Raw genomic sequence first — 21,573 nt, forward strand, 5'->3', positions numbered from 1 at the left:
AAAATGTTAACTTTATAATTGTAAAATTGTCAAGAAACTAGTTTACTTACTAAATATATAATATGCATGTTGTCTAACAATTAAACCTACAAATAGTTTATAAAGACTCGAAAATCAAGACATAAATTTCGGAAAAAAAACTTGAATAAGCAATAAATACCCACTCGTTAATCAATTATATCCAATTAATGGGGTCAGCTGCAGCGGAGAATATGATCAACTTTTTGTTGAAAATTGGTGGAACAGACATTCATTGTGTTTCCCATTTGTAGACACGCATTTTTTCTTCACTTCTTTTGGGGGTAATCATGTGAGCAATTAAGCTCCTCTCGATTGACGCTAATTAATGAACAGCATTAAAAATTATTATGTGTGAAGCAAAGAAGCGGACCAAATATGACAGCCATTTCAAGAGCTATGCTGCCAAGCTGCCACGCCCACCACCGTCTGCCCATCCACATACACAATTTCAATTTTCGTGCCTTGTAATTTGCTTGGATAATTTATATGCACGGCAGGCGTATATAGAAGATGCTCGCACCTTAACCCCCAGTTGGCGATATTGCTCCTGGTGCGAGATGAAATAAATTTTGCAGCATCATTTAAGCTTAATTAAGACATCCCAGCCGCAGGCGATGATGGCCAAAAGAGCAGCGTGCCCCGGCCACAAAAGCGTCCCAATGCACCGTGCTCAACATAAATAAATGAGTGACTTGATCCTGGAATGGTTCGGTGGTTCGGCGGTTCGGCGGTTCGGCGGTTTGGTGGCTTAGCGGTACACAGGGTTGAGTGGCTGAGTGCCTGGGTCGCTGAGTGGCTGAATGGTGGCCGCGTGCATATTCGAGGGCCGACATCTCAATGCCCATTTGATTTCCAGCCAACTCACGATTCCACGCATTAAATCGCTTAGACAATGTCAAAAGGCATCATTACTCAAGGAGACGTTGGCAGGCCACGTTCAGGAGCCGTTCCAATTGCCCTCGTCATCTGAAATGAGTGGTGCGATAAAGCAGTCAACAGACAGAAAGGCGCGGAAGATGCTACAGAGCGGGGTATCGACTATAAGATACCCAGTAAGCATTCAAATTAAGTAAGCAGCTTACCAAAATAGTACACTTAAAGTATGGTTAGTTACACAATTTCTATAGGTTCCTATGGTGGATTTTTAAATTAGACAACAATATTTTAGTATTAAGTTTTTGAGCTATTAGGCAAATAATACTTATATATATATAGTGCAAGAACTACATTAAACCCCTTAAATCCACCATCACAAGTTACGAAGAAGAGATGGAAATAAGAAGTCGAACTGAAAATGGAGGATTCCGAGTAACTCGATACGCAGCCAATGTTGATTTTTAATTACCGCGAAGGCAGCGAAATGTAACGATATTTACTATGAAATTCAATGCCATTAAACACAATTAAGTGCGTCGGAATCCCCATCTTGCTAAATTACAGCTCCCAACATAAGCAGGCAATTATGGGGGCCGTGTTGGAGGGATGTTCTATTTTATAAGCCAAATTCATTGAGTCAACGGTTCAAAGTGTTGCACATTACGCATCATTTCAGTTGCCATACTCCTCGTGTGTCTCTACTACCAAAAAAAAAAAAAAGGGGAAATGGAAAAAAGAATGCCGAAACAAAAGCGTGAAAATTGCAAAAGTTTTCTTAATTGCTCCACGCGGCTCGTCAACGTTGTCGAAAATTAAGGGCAAATATGCAAAGTCATTGTGTGAGTGGGTTGTGAATCGAGTGGGCTGGGATGTAGGAGATGAGTTTTTGGGTGGCCGATGGTTGGGGATTGGAGGTTGGCGAAAGGAGGTGACTGGTGGAATGGCCTAGCACCCGTAATGATTAAACCAACCCCAGACACACGCACATGGGGGAGAAAAAGTGGGAAAACTCACTCGAATCGCACCCACTTGCACACATGCCGCTTTCCCAGCGCCCTCAAATGAGGAAAATTCAGCGGTGGCAATTGAATTCGAATTTACCGCTCCTTAAAGCTTACACAGCTTGGCTTATCGGGGCTTAAAGCGAATAAATTAAAGTTTAAACAAGATTAAGCAAAAAAATATATGCGTTTTTTATATAGGTGATTAGTTTATGTTAAGCCATTTATGACTAAACTCATGGTTTAGTTGTACTGATACAATTTGTACAAATTTTAGAAATAATTACCCAGAACCAAAAGTCATAGGAAAATTTAATACACAAAGCTTCTGTCATATAATTTGATGTAGTCTACTTGCTCATATCTAATGTCTTTGCTGGAAATTCATTTCATAATTACAATAAGCCTTCGGCTATTGTTGCTGTGCACTAATGGGCATCAAGAACTCCCTCGATAATCAGTAAATGGGGGATTTTCGGATGATAACTCCCTCCAAAGTTGTTTACAACCACATCCACACATGGTGGTATGTCTTATAGCTGCGCATGGGGAAAAGGAACAACATTAACATGAGTGTAGTTAACAAACCACTAAGCTGAACATCGACAAATGCACATGTCCTGCGAGTCGAAGGATACAGCACGCAGCATGCAACCAGACACACAGACAGACCGAAAGTCAGAAAGACAGGAGGAGCATTTGCCAGCTGGATAAGTGGTGACTGTGGCGAAGAAGATGCCAATTGCAGTGGGGAGAAGTTTAAATTAAATGCCACCTTCACTCAAATTAACCCACATTAAGCATATTGAGATGGCCACGCCCCCATATGCTTGGAAGAGCGCGTCACTTGGGGGGCGGGCGGATTTTCCCAGCTGTATTTTGTTTAATGAAGCCGAAGTTCTGGGTGCGCATTAGTATGTTTTGGAACACTGAGAAAAAGTATTGCAATTTCTTAAGAATAATGATGAGATTAATTTAAACATTTAAAATAATTTGCTAATAAAACTTGTTCGAAGTTACTATTTTTTTTAACGACAATTTTAAACATACCTTAAAAATATAAAAGAAATATAAATATTTTTAATCAACAAATACCACATTTATAACGATTTTTTTCCGTGTGTTTGTGTGTGTGTGTGCTGTGGGCGCGTGCATGTGGAAAAACAGTTTTCGAATGAATGCAAGTTTTAATCCTTGAAATATGATTTGAGTGCAAATATTTTGCATAACCATGAGCTCGACAGTGAAAAGGGTTTGCCGCAGCAAAAGAAAGGGAGACTTGCGGTTTTGCCATCTGTGTTAGTGTGTGTGCGTGTGTGAGCAGTGACACAATTCCGCTGGCAACATGTGTGTGTGTGTGCACTTGTACTTGCCAACCGCAAACACTTCACTCGCTCGAAGGTTGCCCCCCTACCACAAACCCCCTTTCTTCACACTACTTTCTCCCAGTCCCTTCACCATTTTCCACATCTAGTTGCGAAGAGCAGGAGCAATGAGCCCCAGTTGTAGACTCGTACAGTGACTTACATTTTGGAAAACATGACAGCCACAAAATGTGATTTTTTCATATCTAATACTTATGATGATAAAAATCATTCATAATCAGTTTAGATACATTTAAGAGTTGCGTACTTTGGGACAGCTCTTTCGATACTTAGAACTTTAGTTATACGAGGTGTAATATAATTTTAAATCAAACGTGATATGAAATATTCTTTATGCTTTTGTTTAGTCATTTATAAAGTACCTTCTTGTCACTGTGCATTGCAATTCATTTCCCTGCAACTGTTTGGCTTTAAAAATACATTTGACCAGGACTCTTGGTCATCATTCAAATTGCGAGTAAATGGTCACGGCCTAATACTATGGCTCTAGGCCACTTGAGCTCACCTTTAGACCACAGAGTTGAGCTACAGAGCGCGTTTAATGAGCAAAGTTAGGGCGGTACTCGAATGCGACCTCTGACCCCATGACGAGTGCATCCGAAAAGAGTGTGTTACTCAGCGTGTTGGGGTTTTTTGGGGCGAATCCGAGTGACTGAATGAATGTAAATGTCATTTTGTGTGCGACTGGCATGCTGCGCAAATTTCTTGCCAACAGATGCACTTTGGGTTTTTTTTTTAATATTTTCGTGGTGAACCGCACATAGATAAAAGGTTCACATTTGCATACGCGTACCATGGGGGTTGGGGTTTAGCTTTAGCATTTGTGTCTATTTGCAGCTTTTGACTTTTTCACACCGAAATTCACTTCTCACTTTGCCGTTTTTTTGCCAACCATTTTCAGACATGACAAACGGCGGTGTTCAGGGACCCATAGAGGGCTACAATTCGCTGGATGACCTGCTGACAACCACGCCCACACCCGGCCAGGCGGCCCTCCTCCTGCCCACCGCGCCCACCGCCGCCTACACGCATCCCAAGTGGATGGAGCCCTACTTCGATCCCTCGACGCCGCGCAATGTCACCGCCCTCATGGGCAAGTCCGCCTATCTCAGCTGCCGTGTGCGCAATTTGGCCAACAAAACGGTGAGTTTCGACTTAAAGATGCACTGGTCGAAAAGTGTGCAATCATATTTCGAGGTTTTGATAAAAGATCAAAACACATTGTTAATATTAAGAAGTAAACTTTTTAAAATTTATAAACTTTATTTTTTTGCGAAATCAATTTTGTTTTCAAAATGAAAAGCCAAATTGGAACAATCTTTGCGATCCTTAATTATTTCTTTAAGTGTGCACCTGAATCTGACTGATTCCGATGTGGGTCTTTCGGGGCTAACAGCGAACTCGTGTCGAAAAGTTTGTTGTCGTGCGTGACGACAACGAGTCTTCGTGGCCATTAAAGTTTTGGGCCAACTTGTGTTTTGTCTCCATGCGCGGAATAATTTTTATTTTTTTTATGCGACCGCCTCTTGCGTTGATTTCTTGGCCGATTGCCTAAAAACTGGTCGACGACGCGTAGACCAAAATGTAATTCCCCTAGCATGACGGTGAAATTTTTAATTAGTTCCTTAACCTCACAGCACGCCCCGCATTCTGTTTGCGTTTTGCGGTAAGGCGGCTTTTAAGATGGTTTCAAGTTTGCTTTTTTGTCTCTTCGAAAATTTAGCAATTTCATTTTTTACCTCCCCGATTTTTGTTCTGTTGTTGTTTCGCAATTGCTTTCTTTGTTTATCTGCTTTAATTGCTCCACTCCTCCACAATGGTGCGGGGTCACAAGACAAAGGTCGGCCGGGGGCAACCTGCTGCTGCTGGAGCTTGATCTTCAGTGTTTCCTGCTGTCACATTCAGGCGGCACAAAAAATTGCGCAGATATTTGTATTCATGTGCATTCTAAACGTTTTTTCATTTCATTTAATTTGGCCAGCTGACAGCCTTTGGAAAATGTGTTTAATGAAATGTATATAATTGTCAAAAGGTGACGGCAAAGGGTCAACATTTTTAATATGCCCTCCAGATAGGTTTATGAATAATTAGGCAGTTGGCAGATGAGGCGGGCGATTAATGAATGAGAGACACACGTCTCTATGCCCCAGGCGATGCTTTATTATCCTGTGGAAAAAGAGAAATTTCCATATAGATGCCCGCCCAATTCTCATTTTCGCCAGGCTGCCAAAGGGAAAATGCGATGCCAAAAACCAACAAACTTTCAACACGCTCGCGAGCACTTGACACAAATGCGCCACCAGGAAGTGGATCCCGCTGGCAGCCAGCAGTGAAATGGAGATGCGGATGCGAGTGCGGATGCGGATGGCGTTGCAGGATGCCGTTAGCAGGGCGCAACTTTTAATTTCTTGCCAAACAAAAGAGGGACGACGAGTGCCAGTCCCCCCCCCCCCCCAGTAAACTCACCCATGTCGGCTAACACATACATCAACTGTGCAACCTCAAGTGGGCGAACCATTTTGAGTCCTGGCCCTGCCACGCCCATTCGCTCGGCCCGCCTCTCTCTCTCTCTTTCGCTCACTCTCTCTCTCTATTTTTACTCCCCCTCTTCAGCAAACTGAATTGCATTTGAGCGCGAAATTATTTAAACAATTTCATGAAATTGCTCTCGCCGCACGCGTCAACAGCACTTGGCTCACAGTCCGAGTTGCACGAAGCCAAAAGTTGCACTGCCGCCACAGGGCACCATCCAACTGCACCACTTTGCAGCACCCGGGTGGCTCAATGGCTTTGACTCCCCCCTTTCCAATGGGCACAACTCGCAACTTGAAGCGGAATGTCGAGCTGTTGTTGCTGCTCCTGACACGGAAAGAAAATGTGTTTTCGAAATATCCATTGTTAGATTTATAACTAACATTTCAAACGCCATGAAACAAACAGACTACCTCTATGGATTTATTTATTAGATGTGTGGCTAAAAGGAAAGTATAAATATGTAAATGGCTATAAATATATCTGTGGTGTATTGAACTGTGAAAATTTGTTCGCTATGCATCTGCTGTTCATATTGCTTGGGGAGAGGGAGGCGGGTGCGTTGCTGCTAATATGAGCCCACCCTCAGGGGGTAGCGGATTGGGGGATTGGGGTTTTTGGGGGTGTGGCTCCATTACAGGACCGCATGCAGCACAGCGTGCACTTGTTAATTACGCTTTAATTTGTTGCGTAAAATGTTTGTTTAATGGCAGCGATGTCGTTGCGAGTGTGTGCGTTAGTTGTCAAAAGTGCGAGAGCCATGTTTTTCGCACTTTTATGCACTCTCGGTGGATTTTCACAAGAGGAGTTGTAGCCCCCTAACCGAAAACAGAAAACGACAGGATAACTGCATGCCATCCTTAAACCGAAAACGGAATTGTTGAAGGCGGCCCTCGAAAGTATGCAACAACATTGCGTATAATTAAACGCACGCATGCCATCTTTTCACTGCGAGAAAGCACCATACACATTTACGTGTGACGGTGCATGTGGGTACTCGGCTGTCAAGTGCGATAATTTTGCATTTACATTTGACTTAATAAGTTTATATAAGCCGCCGCCCTGCCAGCTTACAAAGTTATCTCTGTGCACCGCAAACTACTTAAAAAGTTTGTGATAATTAAGCAAAGCCAAAACAGCTCGAGCACGACCAGAGCAATGGCAGCCGCAGTGGTTTCTCTAGAGAATCCGCCGAGATTCGTGGATTTCCCTCTATATGCCATTCAAAAACCCGCCGGAAATTCAAGCAGCCGCTCGTCACACGTCGCTCATACGTCACGTACGCCCAGCCGAAAAAGATGCAAAACTTTTTCATCGCCCATCCTTTCGGGACGAATTTGGATCCTTAAGCTTCTTCTAGCTGGGTGTTTTATTCGATTTTGATGGCACTGCGTCGGCAATTCGTTTTCAATTGCTGCATTTTTAATGGGCCAGACGCTTGCTCAAGGAGCAGACAAATGACGCGATTTTACGGGTTTTAAAATAATGATATCGTTTTGGGTGCAGCTCGGCTAATTGAATGTAAGTTGAATTGCTTAAAAGTGATTCTTCAAAAGGCCTTCAAGGAGAAAAACTGCTGGAATAAATAGAGATGCTGCAAATGTTTGAATTAAAACCTAATGAATGTTGTACTCTTCATATTTGTCTATAAAGAAAGTTATTTACTTTTGCCTGCACAACCGCGAGTCATAAATTTCGCAACATTGTTCAGCAATGTCTGTACTCCATTAGGTGGATTAACCGTATTTTGAACCCCCGCACCACCAGGAGCAATCCTTTTGATTTAGCGAGAGATTGCAAATATTTACGATTGTTTCTCTGGTATTTTACAGGTGTCCTGGATCCGGCATCGAGACATCCACATACTGACGGTCGGCTCGTACACCTACACCAGCGACCAGCGATTCCAGGCGACCCATCACCAGGACACGGAGGACTGGACACTGCAGATAAAGTGGGCCCAGAAACGGGACGCCGGCATGTATGAGTGCCAGATATCGACGCAGCCAGTGCGCAGCTATTTCGTTCGCCTGAATGTCGTGGGTGAGTTGAGCAGTTGAAGAGGTGTCCTTTGGATTGGAAACGGGATCGGGATTCCGGTGCCGATTTGGTTTCGGGCACACGGGCTTCATAAAAAATCCACCATTTGTCGTCGTCACAAATAACAAAGAGCACTCGCTGAACGGCTGATGACAAAATACAGAAAAAAACAGCGTAAAAACAAGAAAAAATGGGAATGAAATGAGCACACCCCGCCGAATTGCAGAGAAAAACGAAGTTGCTGAACAAATAAATTACACACAGCAAACGAGTGAGCAACACGCACGGCCAAGGAAAGGCAAAGTCCCACGTCGAAGGGACTTCGAGGACCTGGTTTTTATACGACAATAATTCCATTTTATCTCGTACTTTATTATTCTACAGTGCCAGCCAACGCGCAGCGGCCACCTTTCATCCCTATATATATTTTTTTTTCTCCATGCACTTACTTTTGCTTGCCTTTCTCTATCTTTCTCGGTGCCTCACCCAGTGCCAACGGCCACCATCCTGGGAGGTCCTGACCTTCACGTGGATAAAGGCAGCACCATAAATCTCACTTGCACTGTAAAGTTCAGCCCCGAACCGCCGGCCTACATCTTTTGGTATCATCACGAGGAGGTAATTAAAGCTTATTGTTATTTTACAGTCCCTCAAAATTGACCACTTGAAGTTCGTTCATCTCAGCTACTCGAGAAAATTAAGTTTATTTAATCGTTTTAGAAGTAAACATTTTATTACATAATGTCTTGGTTAGTTTTCATTGTACAAAATGTAGTTGATATTATCAACTTGATAATCGCCTTGGGCTATTATTTCGGACGTCAACAACAGAACTGATTAAGTACATTTAACTTAATTTAGTTGTAAATACAGATAAAGTACAACCAAAGATTTCTCTACAAACATAAATATAAATACTACATTTTACTTATTTTCCGACCATTCTAATTGCCCTCATCAGCAATATTTCGTTGCGCTTAACAATGACATATGTCATTCCCAACTTAGAAAAGCTGACTTCCAAATCAGAAAACTTCAATGCCCCAGAGCAAACTTCGTTGCTCATACGCCCCCGGGTGTCAGCAAAAGTTATCCTCCCATATCCTTCCATTCCTTTTCACTGACACCTCCTTGCCACTTCCTGTCTGGATTTTTGGGGGACCCTCATCAGATTTAAACGTCAGCTGCTGTTATTTTAATGAGCGAATCAACGCGCGCTCGGTTATCCTGCATCCTTCACACATGCAAATGCAAATCCGCCAAGGATAACGCGGCCAATGAAGTTTTGGCGGACAGGTCATGTTTAAATTACCGCTGTTGACAAATAGAGGAAAAAAGAAGAACGAAGCAGTAAGCTTTCAGATCGGCTTCTCATCCTCGACCTAATTGTCCTTTCGCTTCCGCCAATTAGCCCTGTTGTCTTAGCCAGGTTAAGCAGCAGCCAGTCTGTTGGCTAATTGCAGAGTGCTAAATCCGCAACAGTTGCACGCTAATTGCGATGCGAGAGCCAAACAAAATATCAACAAAAAAACGCTTGGAGTAAAAGATTGTGGAGCAGAAAAAGAGAGAGAAACTAGTGTTAAATGCGCTGTACACACAAATCCGGCCAACAACTGCTGCTCACTTCTTGCACGGCCACTTGGCGTATTTTAATGTATTCCAGGAATTTTCTAATTAAAACCCAAGTCTACCTGTGTGTGTGTGTGCGATGAGTGGCCGCAGGAACCTTAACGCGTCCTTGCTGCAGGCTTTGCAAAGTCCTGCGCTGTCCTGTTCGCCGTACTTCGTGCTCCGTGCACACGGATTATTTACGATCCATGCAAATTTGCTGTTAATTAGTTTAATGGATGGATAAACCCAGTTGATGCACTTGCAACGCGGATCCCTGAAATGTATGCAACACTTTTTGCCTCGCACTTCCGCTCGCTAATTGTAATTAACGTGTTGCATATTTTCGCCTCTTCGCACCTGAGGTCAGGTCCTTGACAGCTCGACTGTGGCATATGTGTGGCTAGCATGCCGGATGGATTCCGGCTAATTCCAGCAAATAACTGACATTTTACGTGGCCTCGGTTTTTAGCTAATAGCCAATTTCTTGGCCCTGTTTCAGCAGTCAAGTAGGATTTTCAATGGGTCGTCAGCTTGCTCCACTTTTCACGATTTTTACAGTAAAATCCGGTGCCTTGAGCGACATTTATTTACTAACGATTTTTATGACCCAGGGCTTGCTGGTTTTTTTTATGCTCAAAATATGATGGCGATTATTGCGTGGCCAAGTGCCACATAAATGCAAAATATGCGCATTTTCAATGGGCTACACTTTACACAAATATTTTATTTACTTTTTACCATTTTCCGGCCGTATTATTATTTCCTTTTGTGTCTTTTGTATAGCATTTTTCCCCCCAATCCCCCAATTCCATTACCAATCCCATCTGATCCACCAGATTGAAGAAGTCAGCAACAGCTGCAGTTGTCATGAAAATTGCAGGCGGCACGCCATGAATTTTTAAACTTCCAATGGCAGGATGCTTTTTATTTTCAATTTATCAAATGACAAACTGCAGATTCGCATTTATTTCAACTCACTGGTATTTTGGCCACGCCCCCTTGCCGCCCACGCTCATTAACTAATTTGCGCCGAGGGCAAAAATATTATAGCACAAATATGGTTTTTATGCTGAAGTCAGCAATAATGGGGCCAGGATATCGTGTGCCTACTGATAACCAAACTTTTCACTTGCCAAAAGTTTGTGCGACAAACTTTGTGTCATTTTCATTGTTTTCATGAATGATATCCACTGTGTTGGGGTATATAAGAAAAGTCATTTCTGTATGACATTTGTAAAAAAGATTTATAAATTGAGAGATATTTTTCCAAAAAAGAATTCTACAAAAAAACTTGAGAATTCATTCAAATTTTTAAGTTGTCAAATGCACAGATAAACTATTAATATTGGAACGCTATATTTCTACCAAATCATTTTGCTATTTATTTTTTCCACCGATGTAATTGTGCAATCAACACATTTTCATAATCGGTATCAATGGACTGATTTATCCAATTTCCTTTCCTATTTCTTGATGTCTATATCTGTTTAGCCATCGGCATCACTATCAGTGACACTAACTTTGCTTTCATTTCTCAAACTATCGCAAATGTCGTCGATTAGTTGGGATTAGATGGCAGATTATGCGCCCGAGGTCCTTTGGCCAAGGGTTCTGAGCCGTGTCTCATTTCCGGCGTTGTTGTTTCTAGCATATCATTTCTTTTTGCTTCTGTTGTTGGTGGTGACAAAGTCTTTGCCCTGTCAGCGGCATTATGTGTTAATATCAATTCTCTGTCAGCTCGGTTCTAACGCGAACTTTGGCCCTGCTGTATTGGCAAATTATTCTGGTATTTGTTTTTGTCGGCTGGTGGGAGCGACTTAATATGCATTCAGCTGCTGTTAAATCCAGTCCTTGACAAGACCTGACGACATTCTGCACAAATCGATAATATCAAGTCATCTGCGAGATGGCTCACAGAAAGTAATAAGCATAATGAGTGGAGAAGGAGCCTCAAATCCTCCTGATTTGCATGACATTTCACGCGATCTTTGATGTCGAAAGTTAACTTTAATCACGAAACACACCCATCGAATTCCAATTAAAATCACAATTTCAACGAGTGTCAGTCAAGGACAGTGTTTTGTGACACCCTCAATTATTTTGCGTTTCAGGTGTATAATTTACACAGCGATGAGAGGTGAGAGAAAATCAAGATGAAAATCAGTAGACAATTTTTTCGTAACTCACTTGCTGTGCGACATGTTTTGCTACATTTTTCCGCACTTTAAAGGAGGGTCAGAAATTACATTAGGCACAACAGCCGTAGAAACATGCGACTTGCTGTTTGGCCGCTCATTGTTTTGACATTATTGCGGGAAAAGGAGTGGGCATTTAACATGCATGGAAAATACTAAGGGTACTCACGACTCTCCTCCTTCTCTCCATTTGCAGGTCATTAATTATGATTCATCAAGAGGCGGCGTGTCGGTAATTACCGAAAAGGGCGATGTGACAACCTCATTTCTGCTCATACAGAATGCAGATCTGGCCGATTCGGGCAAATACTCCTGTGCGCCCTCCAATGCAGATGTGGCCAGTGTGCGTGTGCATGTCCTAAATGGTAAGTACCCATTGCCCTGCCCCACCCTTTGAGATCCGCCTTCCGAAAATCGGGACAATCGGAACACCCCCAGAAATTGTTGCCATCCTCTGGGCAAATACCCGAATGCCACGCCCATGAAATGCCATTTGTAGAGGAGCACTTGCATTAACTGACAAACGAACCCGACAGCCATCCACTGTGCTGCCATTTTGTTTTCTTTGTTGCGTTTCAAGCTCCGATGCACACGAAAAAAAAAAAATAAAATCACACATATACTCAGGGATACAGATTTGAATCAAAAATCTATATAGTTTTATACAAAGCTTGCAGGGTGCGGGAAAAATGTAGCGCTCTTAGGAAAGTTTGTTATTAGTTCAAAAAATGGAATAGCTAGTAAAGTGTTTCAAAAGGATTTTAATTTTGTTGTTACCAGATACAAGTAATGAAAGTACCTAAATACATTTTATTTTGCAATTTTTATAAGTAGTTTATATCGAGTTGAAATTGATTTTTTGCCGTGTGACAAATTTTCAAATGTCCTGGCAGCGCTGCCTTTGCATCTGAATACATGTATCCGTGACAGGGCGTTACCCAGCGGGACGTTTTATGAAGTCAAATGGACTTGGCCCGGGGGCTGCAGCCAAGTCCAGAGGAACACCAGTGGACAGTGACCACCGCCGACTGGTGACCTCCGACTCTGCAATTCCCCATCAGCTGACCGCCTTGACCCACTGCTAGCCAACTGAGCCCTCTTTCCGATTGCAATTTCGGCTCATTTCCGCCTGCATGCAGGATGCCCGTGACTCTTTCACAATTGACCGGCTACGGGTCCTTAATAAATTGTGCAGGAACTCGGTACGCTTGATTTCCAGCCGGACCGCAAAAGTGCAGCGGTTCCACAATCTCCCGTATCGCCAGTGCAAAATGGCCCAATTTTCGGCTTTGATGTTTTGATGTTACCCACGGGGCGAGAAGGATTGGTTGTTTTGCAGCAGCTTCGCAGAACATAATCGCATCAATTATGAGCAAATTAATTAGCACACTGCGGTTAATTGCAGTTAAGTGAGTGCCAGACAGACGAGAGTTGCCAGAGTTCCAGGCTCCGGGGAAAGGATTTCCCGCCAGCCAAAACAAAAAGACGGATGCCGGCGACATTTACAAATTGCCAGTGGGACTTCGTGGGCAGAGGAATTGTTGCAATTTGCCAGCATAATCGCTGTCGATCGTCGTGGATTTGACACAGTTAAAATAAATTACGTAATTGTAAAGGCCACAGACAAGGACAACAAAAAGCAAAGAGGGATAGGAAGAGGGTGGGTAAAAGTGGGTAAAAGGCCCTGCGAGCGACTATGACAACGAATTGTATACAATTTGAAAGGGAGGGTGCGGGTTTGGGCGCACCGGATACGGAAATGAAGGGGGCACGTTTTTCAATCATGCTAACAGCACCATGGTGACCCCGACACTAGTAGCCACCACCCAGCGTTTTCCCGCAAATGGACCGCAAATGGTAACGTGCGGAAATCCATGCTGTTGCCATTGTAAACGTTTGCCAGCCATTATGCATGAATGCATAGAAATAGAAAACAGAGAGGAGAACGGGGATCCTGTTTGGGGTTTTTCCAGCAACCAGGTGGGAGATGCCTGTGCGATAGTGGGTTTAACAAACAAAATAATGAAGCAACAGCCCCAACAACCAAACGGGCAAAAAGCCGCGGCACGCGGAAAATAAAAAAAATATTGGTCACTGAATATATGAGCTTACACTACTCCGGATGTTCTAGGCGAAACAGCGATAAGCTGAGAGTGAAATCCGATGTTTATTGCCTTTCAAAACTGTTTAAATAAATCCAAAATCTCGCCATAAAGTGATTCTAAACTGCAGCCATTGAATAAATAAAACGTTTTTAGGTCGTCGTTTAATAAACCTATTCAACTTTAGAAAGATTGATTTAAGTGCACTAATTAAGCTGCATAATTTGAAAATACGTATTTTATTAATAACCTATTGAAATTTAATTGACTTTCATCTCCTTTGACATTTCTCACATAAAATGTCTTAATAAAAAAGTTAATTGCATTCATTTGTTTATTGCTCTTTAATCAGCGATAAATCGCACAATTGGCCTTATTATGTTTGCGATGTGATTTTTTTTCACTTTACAGATATTGAAAATATTTGCGCAATATTTTGTTAGAAAACTTTCTACGTTTTATATATTGTTTAAACAAATGTACCAAAGTCTTAGTCGAGATTAGCTTCTCTTTGTTTTTGAATTTTAAACGACAAACCCATTTAGGTTATTGAAAAACTATTTGCAAAGCGGATTAACAAGCCCTAATATGTTGTGTAGTGAATCACCTTGGCTTACTGGTTCGAATGTTTCATAACAGCGTTATACAATCGTAATCTGTATAAAAATCAGATTATCTATTTGGATTTAGCTGCTGAACTTCGACCTTCGCCAGTGTTTGGTCACCACGAGTCTGAATGGAAGGTCGAAGGCCACTTGAATTCGAGCGTTAATGACAGAAACAGGGGCCTCGTGTTGTGACAGGCAAACAAAACGCAGCTCATAGTTTGGATTTCAGAATGGTGATGTCAATTGTCCTTTTACCAGCCCCCTGTTGCCTGGCAATCAGAAATGTCCTTCAGACGAACCACACCCCTCCAGGGCAGGATATGCATAGGTCATCATGGCTAGCTGGATGGTGAGAACTGCTCCATGGCTCTCAGCATTACTTTGTTGGCTGTCACAAGGCAGTGGTCATCAAACTGAAGTATATAAGATGACCCTTGAATTTCATCAAACAATATTATATTAAATAAACTGAATCAAAAAAAAAAAGGAAAAAAGGAAAGGTTACATCATCTTATGCTAGACAGAGAACATTTATGCAACTCTTAAACGGAATGCAAAATTCTGGAAACTTTAATACTTTTTGAATACTCCTGTTCTCATCTGTGTTTACTAATGATTATTTAATGCGTGTGTAATCTGAATTTCCGTGTATTGTCCAGAGAATAACTGAGTGTTATGCCGGCACCCAAGTTGCATTGAGCTGTCAGGAGCATATCCTGTGGAATATCTGACTTGGTATGCCGTCGAATTGAGTTTCGCCACAGCCGCATTAGTGGCCATTCCCTGAATGCTAGAGCCCCATTAAATTGGATATGGAAACCACAGGCGAAAACCACTGTGCGCTCGGCGCCTTGAGAGCGATTGCATTGGATGTGCCTGTCAATCAGGCAACAATTGGGTAAATCAGAACTCGGAGCTCAGTGCCAGTGTCCATCCACGTTGCGTAGCCGGAATGCCTAAGCAGGTAGTTTGCCCTATTTGCTGCTGATGATTTCGATGCATCTTTGCAGGATGGAATTCGATTGGGGGTGGCATGCTTCAGCATCCACCTGGCTCCATTCAATTATGGTCAAAGTAGGAATGATGGGAGAAGGGGGATCAGGTGACTCGTGGCTCGGCATATTGATATTTGTGCGGCGTACAGCGCTGATGCCGTCGCAGTTTACACTTGAGAAATCAAACAGAATCACCGACAAATGTCCTGGCCATCTGATCCTAACCTCTCCCCCACCCCACGAAAATAGAAACCTGAAGAAAAGTACGAGAAAATCCAAAGTTTCGATTTATTTTCGCCAGTTTGAAATTTCTTTGGCCATTTGTGTAGCGCTTTTGTTGGCCGCCTGCTCATCAAATGGCAAACGACTCAGGCAGATCAAGGAAAGTGTGAGAAGTTAAAGCCTTGACCTGCTTCCCGTCCAAAAAGTGGAGGAGCAAAATCCCCATAGCTTGCTGCACGTATCGAAGTCACCCGTATGTCCTGCGAAACACACACACACACAAACAACCGGAGACCAGAGACGCCCGAAATCCTTTAGTCAAGTTTCGCAGGATGGCGAATTTATTCCACTTCGTGTTTGCCGACAACAACGCTGTGTGCTGCAGATTAGCTTTGTATTTTGTCACAGGAAATTACATTGCGCCTTAAGGATGCCGTAGCGCAAAAATTTCGTTTCATTGTTTGCGCGTTTGTATTTGTGCGGACCGCTGACTGAGTGCCCGACCTCTTGATCCTCTGGTCTCTGGGCCAGGATTCCTAGTCCTAGTCCGTGCCGGAGTCCGATTCGCCAGAGCCAGTCCCTCGGCGTGCACTGTGGAGAATAGTGAAGATTACGAAACTTTTTAAATCATAAAGATCACAGTTATGATGGACATATGTTATTTATTGCTTTCTAAGTAACATATTTGTTCAGCATGTAAGAATACAAGATTAAATAATCTCATAATGAATCTCTATATTCTTGAATTTTTTCCTATTTCTTTTATTCCTATTTCTATTTGTTTTATTTGAAAACTGGAAAACTTTTTCCTCACTGCAATTCGCAGGTATGCTCCATTCGCCATCTTTCGCCTTTAATCGTGTGTACGTGTGTCACTGAAGTTGGCTAGAGTTCTCGGCTTTCAGGGAATCCTGGCTCCTGGCAACTGTCCACCTGCCCTCCATTCCTGCCCCATTAGTCTGTACATTAGGAGCATCGCACAAAGCTAACACTTCCTGTGTGGATGGGTCTATGTGAATGTGACGCACTGTTGTTGTTGCAGCTAGTTTGGCATTCCGGCAACACAATTTAATACAAGCTACAGCAAATTGCAGAGTCGAGATGTGTGTATTTAAATGGCAATGATGCCGTTTTGTTGATAGGCGCCAACAATTACACTGAGAAAGATAAAGGATACAAATTATATAACTAAGCTTAAAAGAACATAATTATACAAATTAGTTTACATCCTACTAATAGGATCTTATGCAGGTTCAATAAATCATACTTGCAAATACTTATTTTCGTACTATCTAACAGTTTGATGTATTAAATACAGCTTATACGTTGTTGATTATCCTCCTACATTCCTTCAGTGCATTTTTCCGAAAACTAATGCCTGGAAAAACTTTGTCCATAACTTATGATAACATTTCCGTATGTGGGTTTCCACATCTGAGCTCTGCCGCCATCACAATCTCTCATTCGTAGAGCCTTCGCTTCATGCATAGTCAATCCTCGGAGATTGCCGGCTAACATAATTTGTGCCATGTTGAACAGCGGCAACGCCAAGTAGGAGTAGTGTGGAAATGGAAAGGATGCTGGGATCCTGCGACCACAGACGACCCGGATATTTTGGCCAAAGCCGAGGAGGAGTAAAGAACTGTGTGGCCAGGATAACTCCTTCGTTGCCGTAAAAGTGGGAGGAACATTTCGGGTTTTGGCTGCAAACAAATCCGCAGCTAATAATATACGGCTTTTGTTTATTAGATTCATACATTTTCTAGCCAAGTTTTGACGCATATGCGTACGTGGGCGAATATTCAGTTCTATCGTGTGGTTCAATGGCGTGGGGGTATCATTTTGAGTCTGATGCCCATTATGTTTGGTTTTATGAGAGCACTGCGTGCTCAAAGTACCCCCCCCCCCCCTAGAAAACCCGAATTCCATCTTTCCGCAGCCACTCGAAGTGATTTTAATAATATTACCAAAGCGTGTAGGTAAAAACAACTTGGGAGCTTGCTGCGTGGCATGTAAATCCTGGCCAGATATCGCTGCCGTTGGCAGAAAATTGTTGCCATCGACCTATGATGAAATCGGGCCAAATTGCATGATTTACGTAATGGAATAAATAAAATAAATTGCTTAATTTACTGATAAATTACATGAGCAGCAGCATACGAAAGTTTGCCGTGACATATGTGGAGGGGATGGTGGTTGGGTGGTTTATGCCTGCTTCACGGTGGGTGTGAGTGGCTCAGGGTGTCATGGATATACTTACAAATGGGGGATTTTGGTGCAGGCCTTTGTTTTCCTTTTGTTTATTTCTGCATTTTTACTTTGGCACATTTTACGAGATTAATTTCGTTGCCCAGGCGATACCTTTCGTATTGAGGGGGTCACGTGGGCGTGGTGGGTGGAGGCCAGTGGTCAGCTGCAACCACAATAACCGCAGGCCACACAGTCCCACACACCCACACACACTCATATACACATCGACAAAGGCAAAAGAAAAATGGCGGAAGGATCTACAGGCGTGTAAACTACGGCTACTTAACCCACACAATCGTAAACGCACCTGGTCTCATTCTCTCATACTCCTCCTTTAGCCTTCGGAAATTTACGAAAGATTTATGCCAAAACCTAATTTCATGGAAAACGTATTGTTCTCGTGTGTATTTTGAGGTCAGCATAACTGGCTGCACTATTAAGCCGAAAGTGTTCAGTTCGCTGGCCAGGCTTTTGTAGTATTTTAGTTTGAGCCACGTTATTGCCGAGCGACTTGACCCAAATCTAATTATTTATGTTAATCGCTCGCCGAGGCATATACAATATATCAAATCAGTAAAATGTATTATCAGCCGACGTTATGATAAGAGTATACGGATTAATTTAAATTAGTGCATCTGCTGCACTGCACAGCACTTAATTAGTGATTAAATTCGTGGCTCAAATGGCTTCTGGGTAAATGATCTCATAGCCAACTGGCTACAATGATGGGACATGTTCGCAGGCGAGTTGAGCAAACAAACTAATCGAAAGTAAGGACACTCCAGGTCACTGGGCAAAAGTATAATCACAACCAGATGCACCAGAAGCGCCAAGCTCTACGAACAACACAGTCAACTTTACAATCTGGCAGGACTAATCTCAAAGGATACTATGTATGTGAGTGTGTATGTTGGTATGTCCTGCCCGAGTCATCCTAGCAGATTGGCCTTCTGTCAATGCAATTGGTCGGTTGCACTTTTCTACAGCACCCACTCTGACCCCCAATACCATTTGAATTTTCAATTGAAATCAAGTCATAATGTGACCCAACTGGCCAGGACTCGAACGAGACGGCTACCCAAATTACAGCTGGACTCATTTATGGCCAGAACGGATATCAAAATTTAATTAAATTTTCATTTTCAATTTCGCTGCTGTTTCGCTCACGTGCATGTGTGTGTGTGGATGGTTTAAGTAGCCGGCAGAAATCAATTTTTTTTTTTTTCAAACACTACCATTTCAATTGAGGACAGTGCAAAACTCAATTATGACAACTGAAACGGGCAGCCAAAAAAAAAAATGCCAAAAGACAAAGAGGGAAATCGGTGAAAAAATGTCGATTATCCAGCTCACTCGGGGGGTCGAGCATTTTTCATCGTGATGTGTTTTGTCATTTCCAAATTTGTCACATGACATCAGGCAGCAACAACTTTCCGGGCATAATGTTGGCTTTGGCATTAATGTCGTCTTTCCATTCGATTTTCCCATTCGGGGTATTCCCTTTTCCCAATCCCATCCAATTCCCTGCTGCCATGGATTCGTCCTGGGACGCTCTGGGGATTTTAACGAATGTGATTTGAAAATCAAGTTTTTGCGCAAATTGTGAAAACGAATAAAAGGCATCAATCATTCAGTCGAGCGTCGGGTGAGCTGGAGTGTATAGTAAATGTCATTGCCATGGACTCGCCGTGACCGTCCGGCTGAATAATGCGGCAGGTTGTTCGACGAGAGGATGGCGATCCTGGACAGGAGCCGCTGGACTTCCGCTTGCCGGGGCATTTCCGCCAGCCACTAAGCGCCCTGCTCAATATGCCAGTAGCTAGGACCTTCGTCTATGAGTGAGTCCTTGTCCGGGAGTCCAGAGGTCCGAATAGAGTCCTGAAGTTCATGACTGTGTGCATTTATGGGCTCATCCCCCTTGCGAATTCCCTTTCACCGAGTCCATGCTGGCACATTAACAAAGTTAAGCCAGCACATCGGGTGCTAACGTATATTTACTCGGTTTCTAATGAGATTTCCAGGTACTAATAGGAACGAAGATGCGCAGAGGAAAAGGATCAGGAGAAGTCCTTTAAGATCTGTTTGAAAAATAAACGTTACAGTTGATTGATATTTTTTTTTTATATGAATTTATTTTTAATGTATCACAAAAATATTTGTACAAATATTTAAAGTTATAAGAATGAATTTATGTATTTTATGGGTGTGATATATTTTTTTTTCGGTGCATCCCCCTCAGTTCATAAATAGCAGAGAGCACGAATTCACCCGGCATAAACTTTAATTTCATCGTGCGAATAAATGTGTGTTTATTTGTATTGCTTGTATGCCTCAATTTGCTGGCAGACTTGTTTAGGGATGATGATGATGTTTTTGCCACTGCCGCTTTTGCCCTTCAGCTTTTACCTTTGGCTTTATTACCCAACTGGTTTCAATAGTACATGTGTCCAAAAGACCTGCTGTGCGGCTTTGGCTTTTTGCACAGGTGACACATTCATTTGTTGACCACTTTGATTATACCAAACGAACCGAAAGCCGTTAGTGAAGTAGGTATTTTAGCCAGGACCAAGCTGTTTCCTAGATTATGTCCCTGCCAAATGGTAAATGGTAATTTGTTTGCCAGACAGGACTCTTTTGGCTCTTATTGCTGTTATTTCGCTGGTCCTTAGGGGTACCGAAAATTGCATTTGCTTTATTAATTAAATGCCAATTTTCGCTCACAATTCAATTACGAAATGCACAGGCTGGAGGTTGATATTGAAACACACGTTCTCACATTTCATTTGGTATGCTATTTTAAAGGAACCAGTTCAACAAGTGAATGAAATGCTTTTGGAAAGCAAATAAACTTCAATTCTAGTTTAGAAAAATCATTTTCATAGGAATTTCTATGAGTTCCTCTGTAACAGTACATTATTGCCGAGATGTCCAATTTCCTTTCTTTTAGACTCAACAAAGGAATGAATTCCAAGGCAGGAATGTTTTTCAAATCTTGGTCTTTCAATGTTCAAGTCTGGCTGTCAAAAAGCAAACATCAAAGTTCACAGTTTATACATAGATGCAAATAAAAAGTTGTTTGTTTGAAATTATAATTTATTTCCATTTTCCAAGAATTTTAGTCATTTTCTTGGACTTTCCTAATTAGCTTCTTAACTCTTTGTGTATAATTGTCTTGTGGGGAATATATAGTTACAAATCTTCTTTTTCATCCTGAAGCTTTCCCTTTTTCATATCCCAACCTTCAACACCGCAGACTTTGATAAGCTTTCATATAACTGGCATATAGTCATATCCTTTCGTTACCCATAATTAAAAGGAAGGATTCTGAGGGAAAGAAAAAAGATGATATGATCTCTTTTTGAATTGTTCCCGGTTTAATTCGTCGCACCCCCCCCCCCCCTCTCCACCTGTCCGTTGGCAGTGCTCACCTGTCTATTAAAAAAACTGACGTAGCTCCCATCGCAGCTGCAATGATGCATGCTCACTGTTTTTTACTTTTTTTTCTTTTTTTTTGAGTGCATTGCAGCTTTTGCCGCAAAAGTCAGCGAAAAAACGAGCAACAAATTTCAAATTGAAGCGTGCAGAGTTGCCAGGTGCCCGATTTTTTTCCACTTCGAATATGCAACCCACGTGGAGATGAGCATGATGTGTGCCAGGAACCAGATTTCATTCCGCAGAACGCACGATGCAGGACGCGGAGCGTCATTGTGTTGCACAAACAAATGCTTATGTTGC

At 42.4% G+C, this 21,573-nt stretch overlaps 1 protein-coding gene and 2 long non-coding RNA genes across 7 annotated transcripts in view; 2 read left to right on the forward strand and 1 right to left on the reverse strand.

Annotated features, from left to right (window-relative positions):
* The window catches only part of dpr6 (defective proboscis extension response 6), a 164,710-nt gene that overhangs the window by 54,348 nt on the left and 88,789 nt on the right, over positions 1-21,573 (forward strand). For 4 of the 5 annotated variants that reach the window (NM_001274746.1, NM_001274745.1, NM_001300089.2 and 1 more), the window contains exons 3-6: positions 4,185-4,426; positions 7,648-7,858; positions 8,346-8,473; positions 11,858-12,026. In NM_001274746.1, coding sequence (NP_001261675.1) covers positions 4,185-4,426; positions 7,648-7,858; positions 8,346-8,473; positions 11,858-12,026 — 750 coding nt within the window. Of the gene's footprint in view, positions 1-4,184; positions 4,427-7,647; positions 7,859-8,345; positions 8,474-11,857; positions 12,306-21,573 lie in introns of those variants that run through there. The other variant, NM_144182.2, reaches the window with a different exon arrangement.
* Positions 410-1,140, reverse strand: lncRNA:CR45155 (long non-coding RNA:CR45155). Its single transcript, NR_124842.1, has 2 exons — positions 1,104-1,140; positions 410-987 (listed from the first exon to the last, which is right to left on the reverse strand). It is a non-coding gene; the product is annotated as a long non-coding RNA:CR45155 (long non-coding RNA).
* lncRNA:CR45878 (long non-coding RNA:CR45878) lies at positions 19,304-19,929 on the forward strand. Its single transcript, NR_133203.1, has one exon. It is a non-coding gene; the product is annotated as a long non-coding RNA:CR45878 (long non-coding RNA).

Source organism: Drosophila melanogaster, chromosome 3L, assembly GCF_000001215.4.
Source record: "Drosophila melanogaster chromosome 3L".
Classification (NCBI taxonomy): domain Eukaryota; kingdom Metazoa; phylum Arthropoda; class Insecta; order Diptera; family Drosophilidae; genus Drosophila; species Drosophila melanogaster.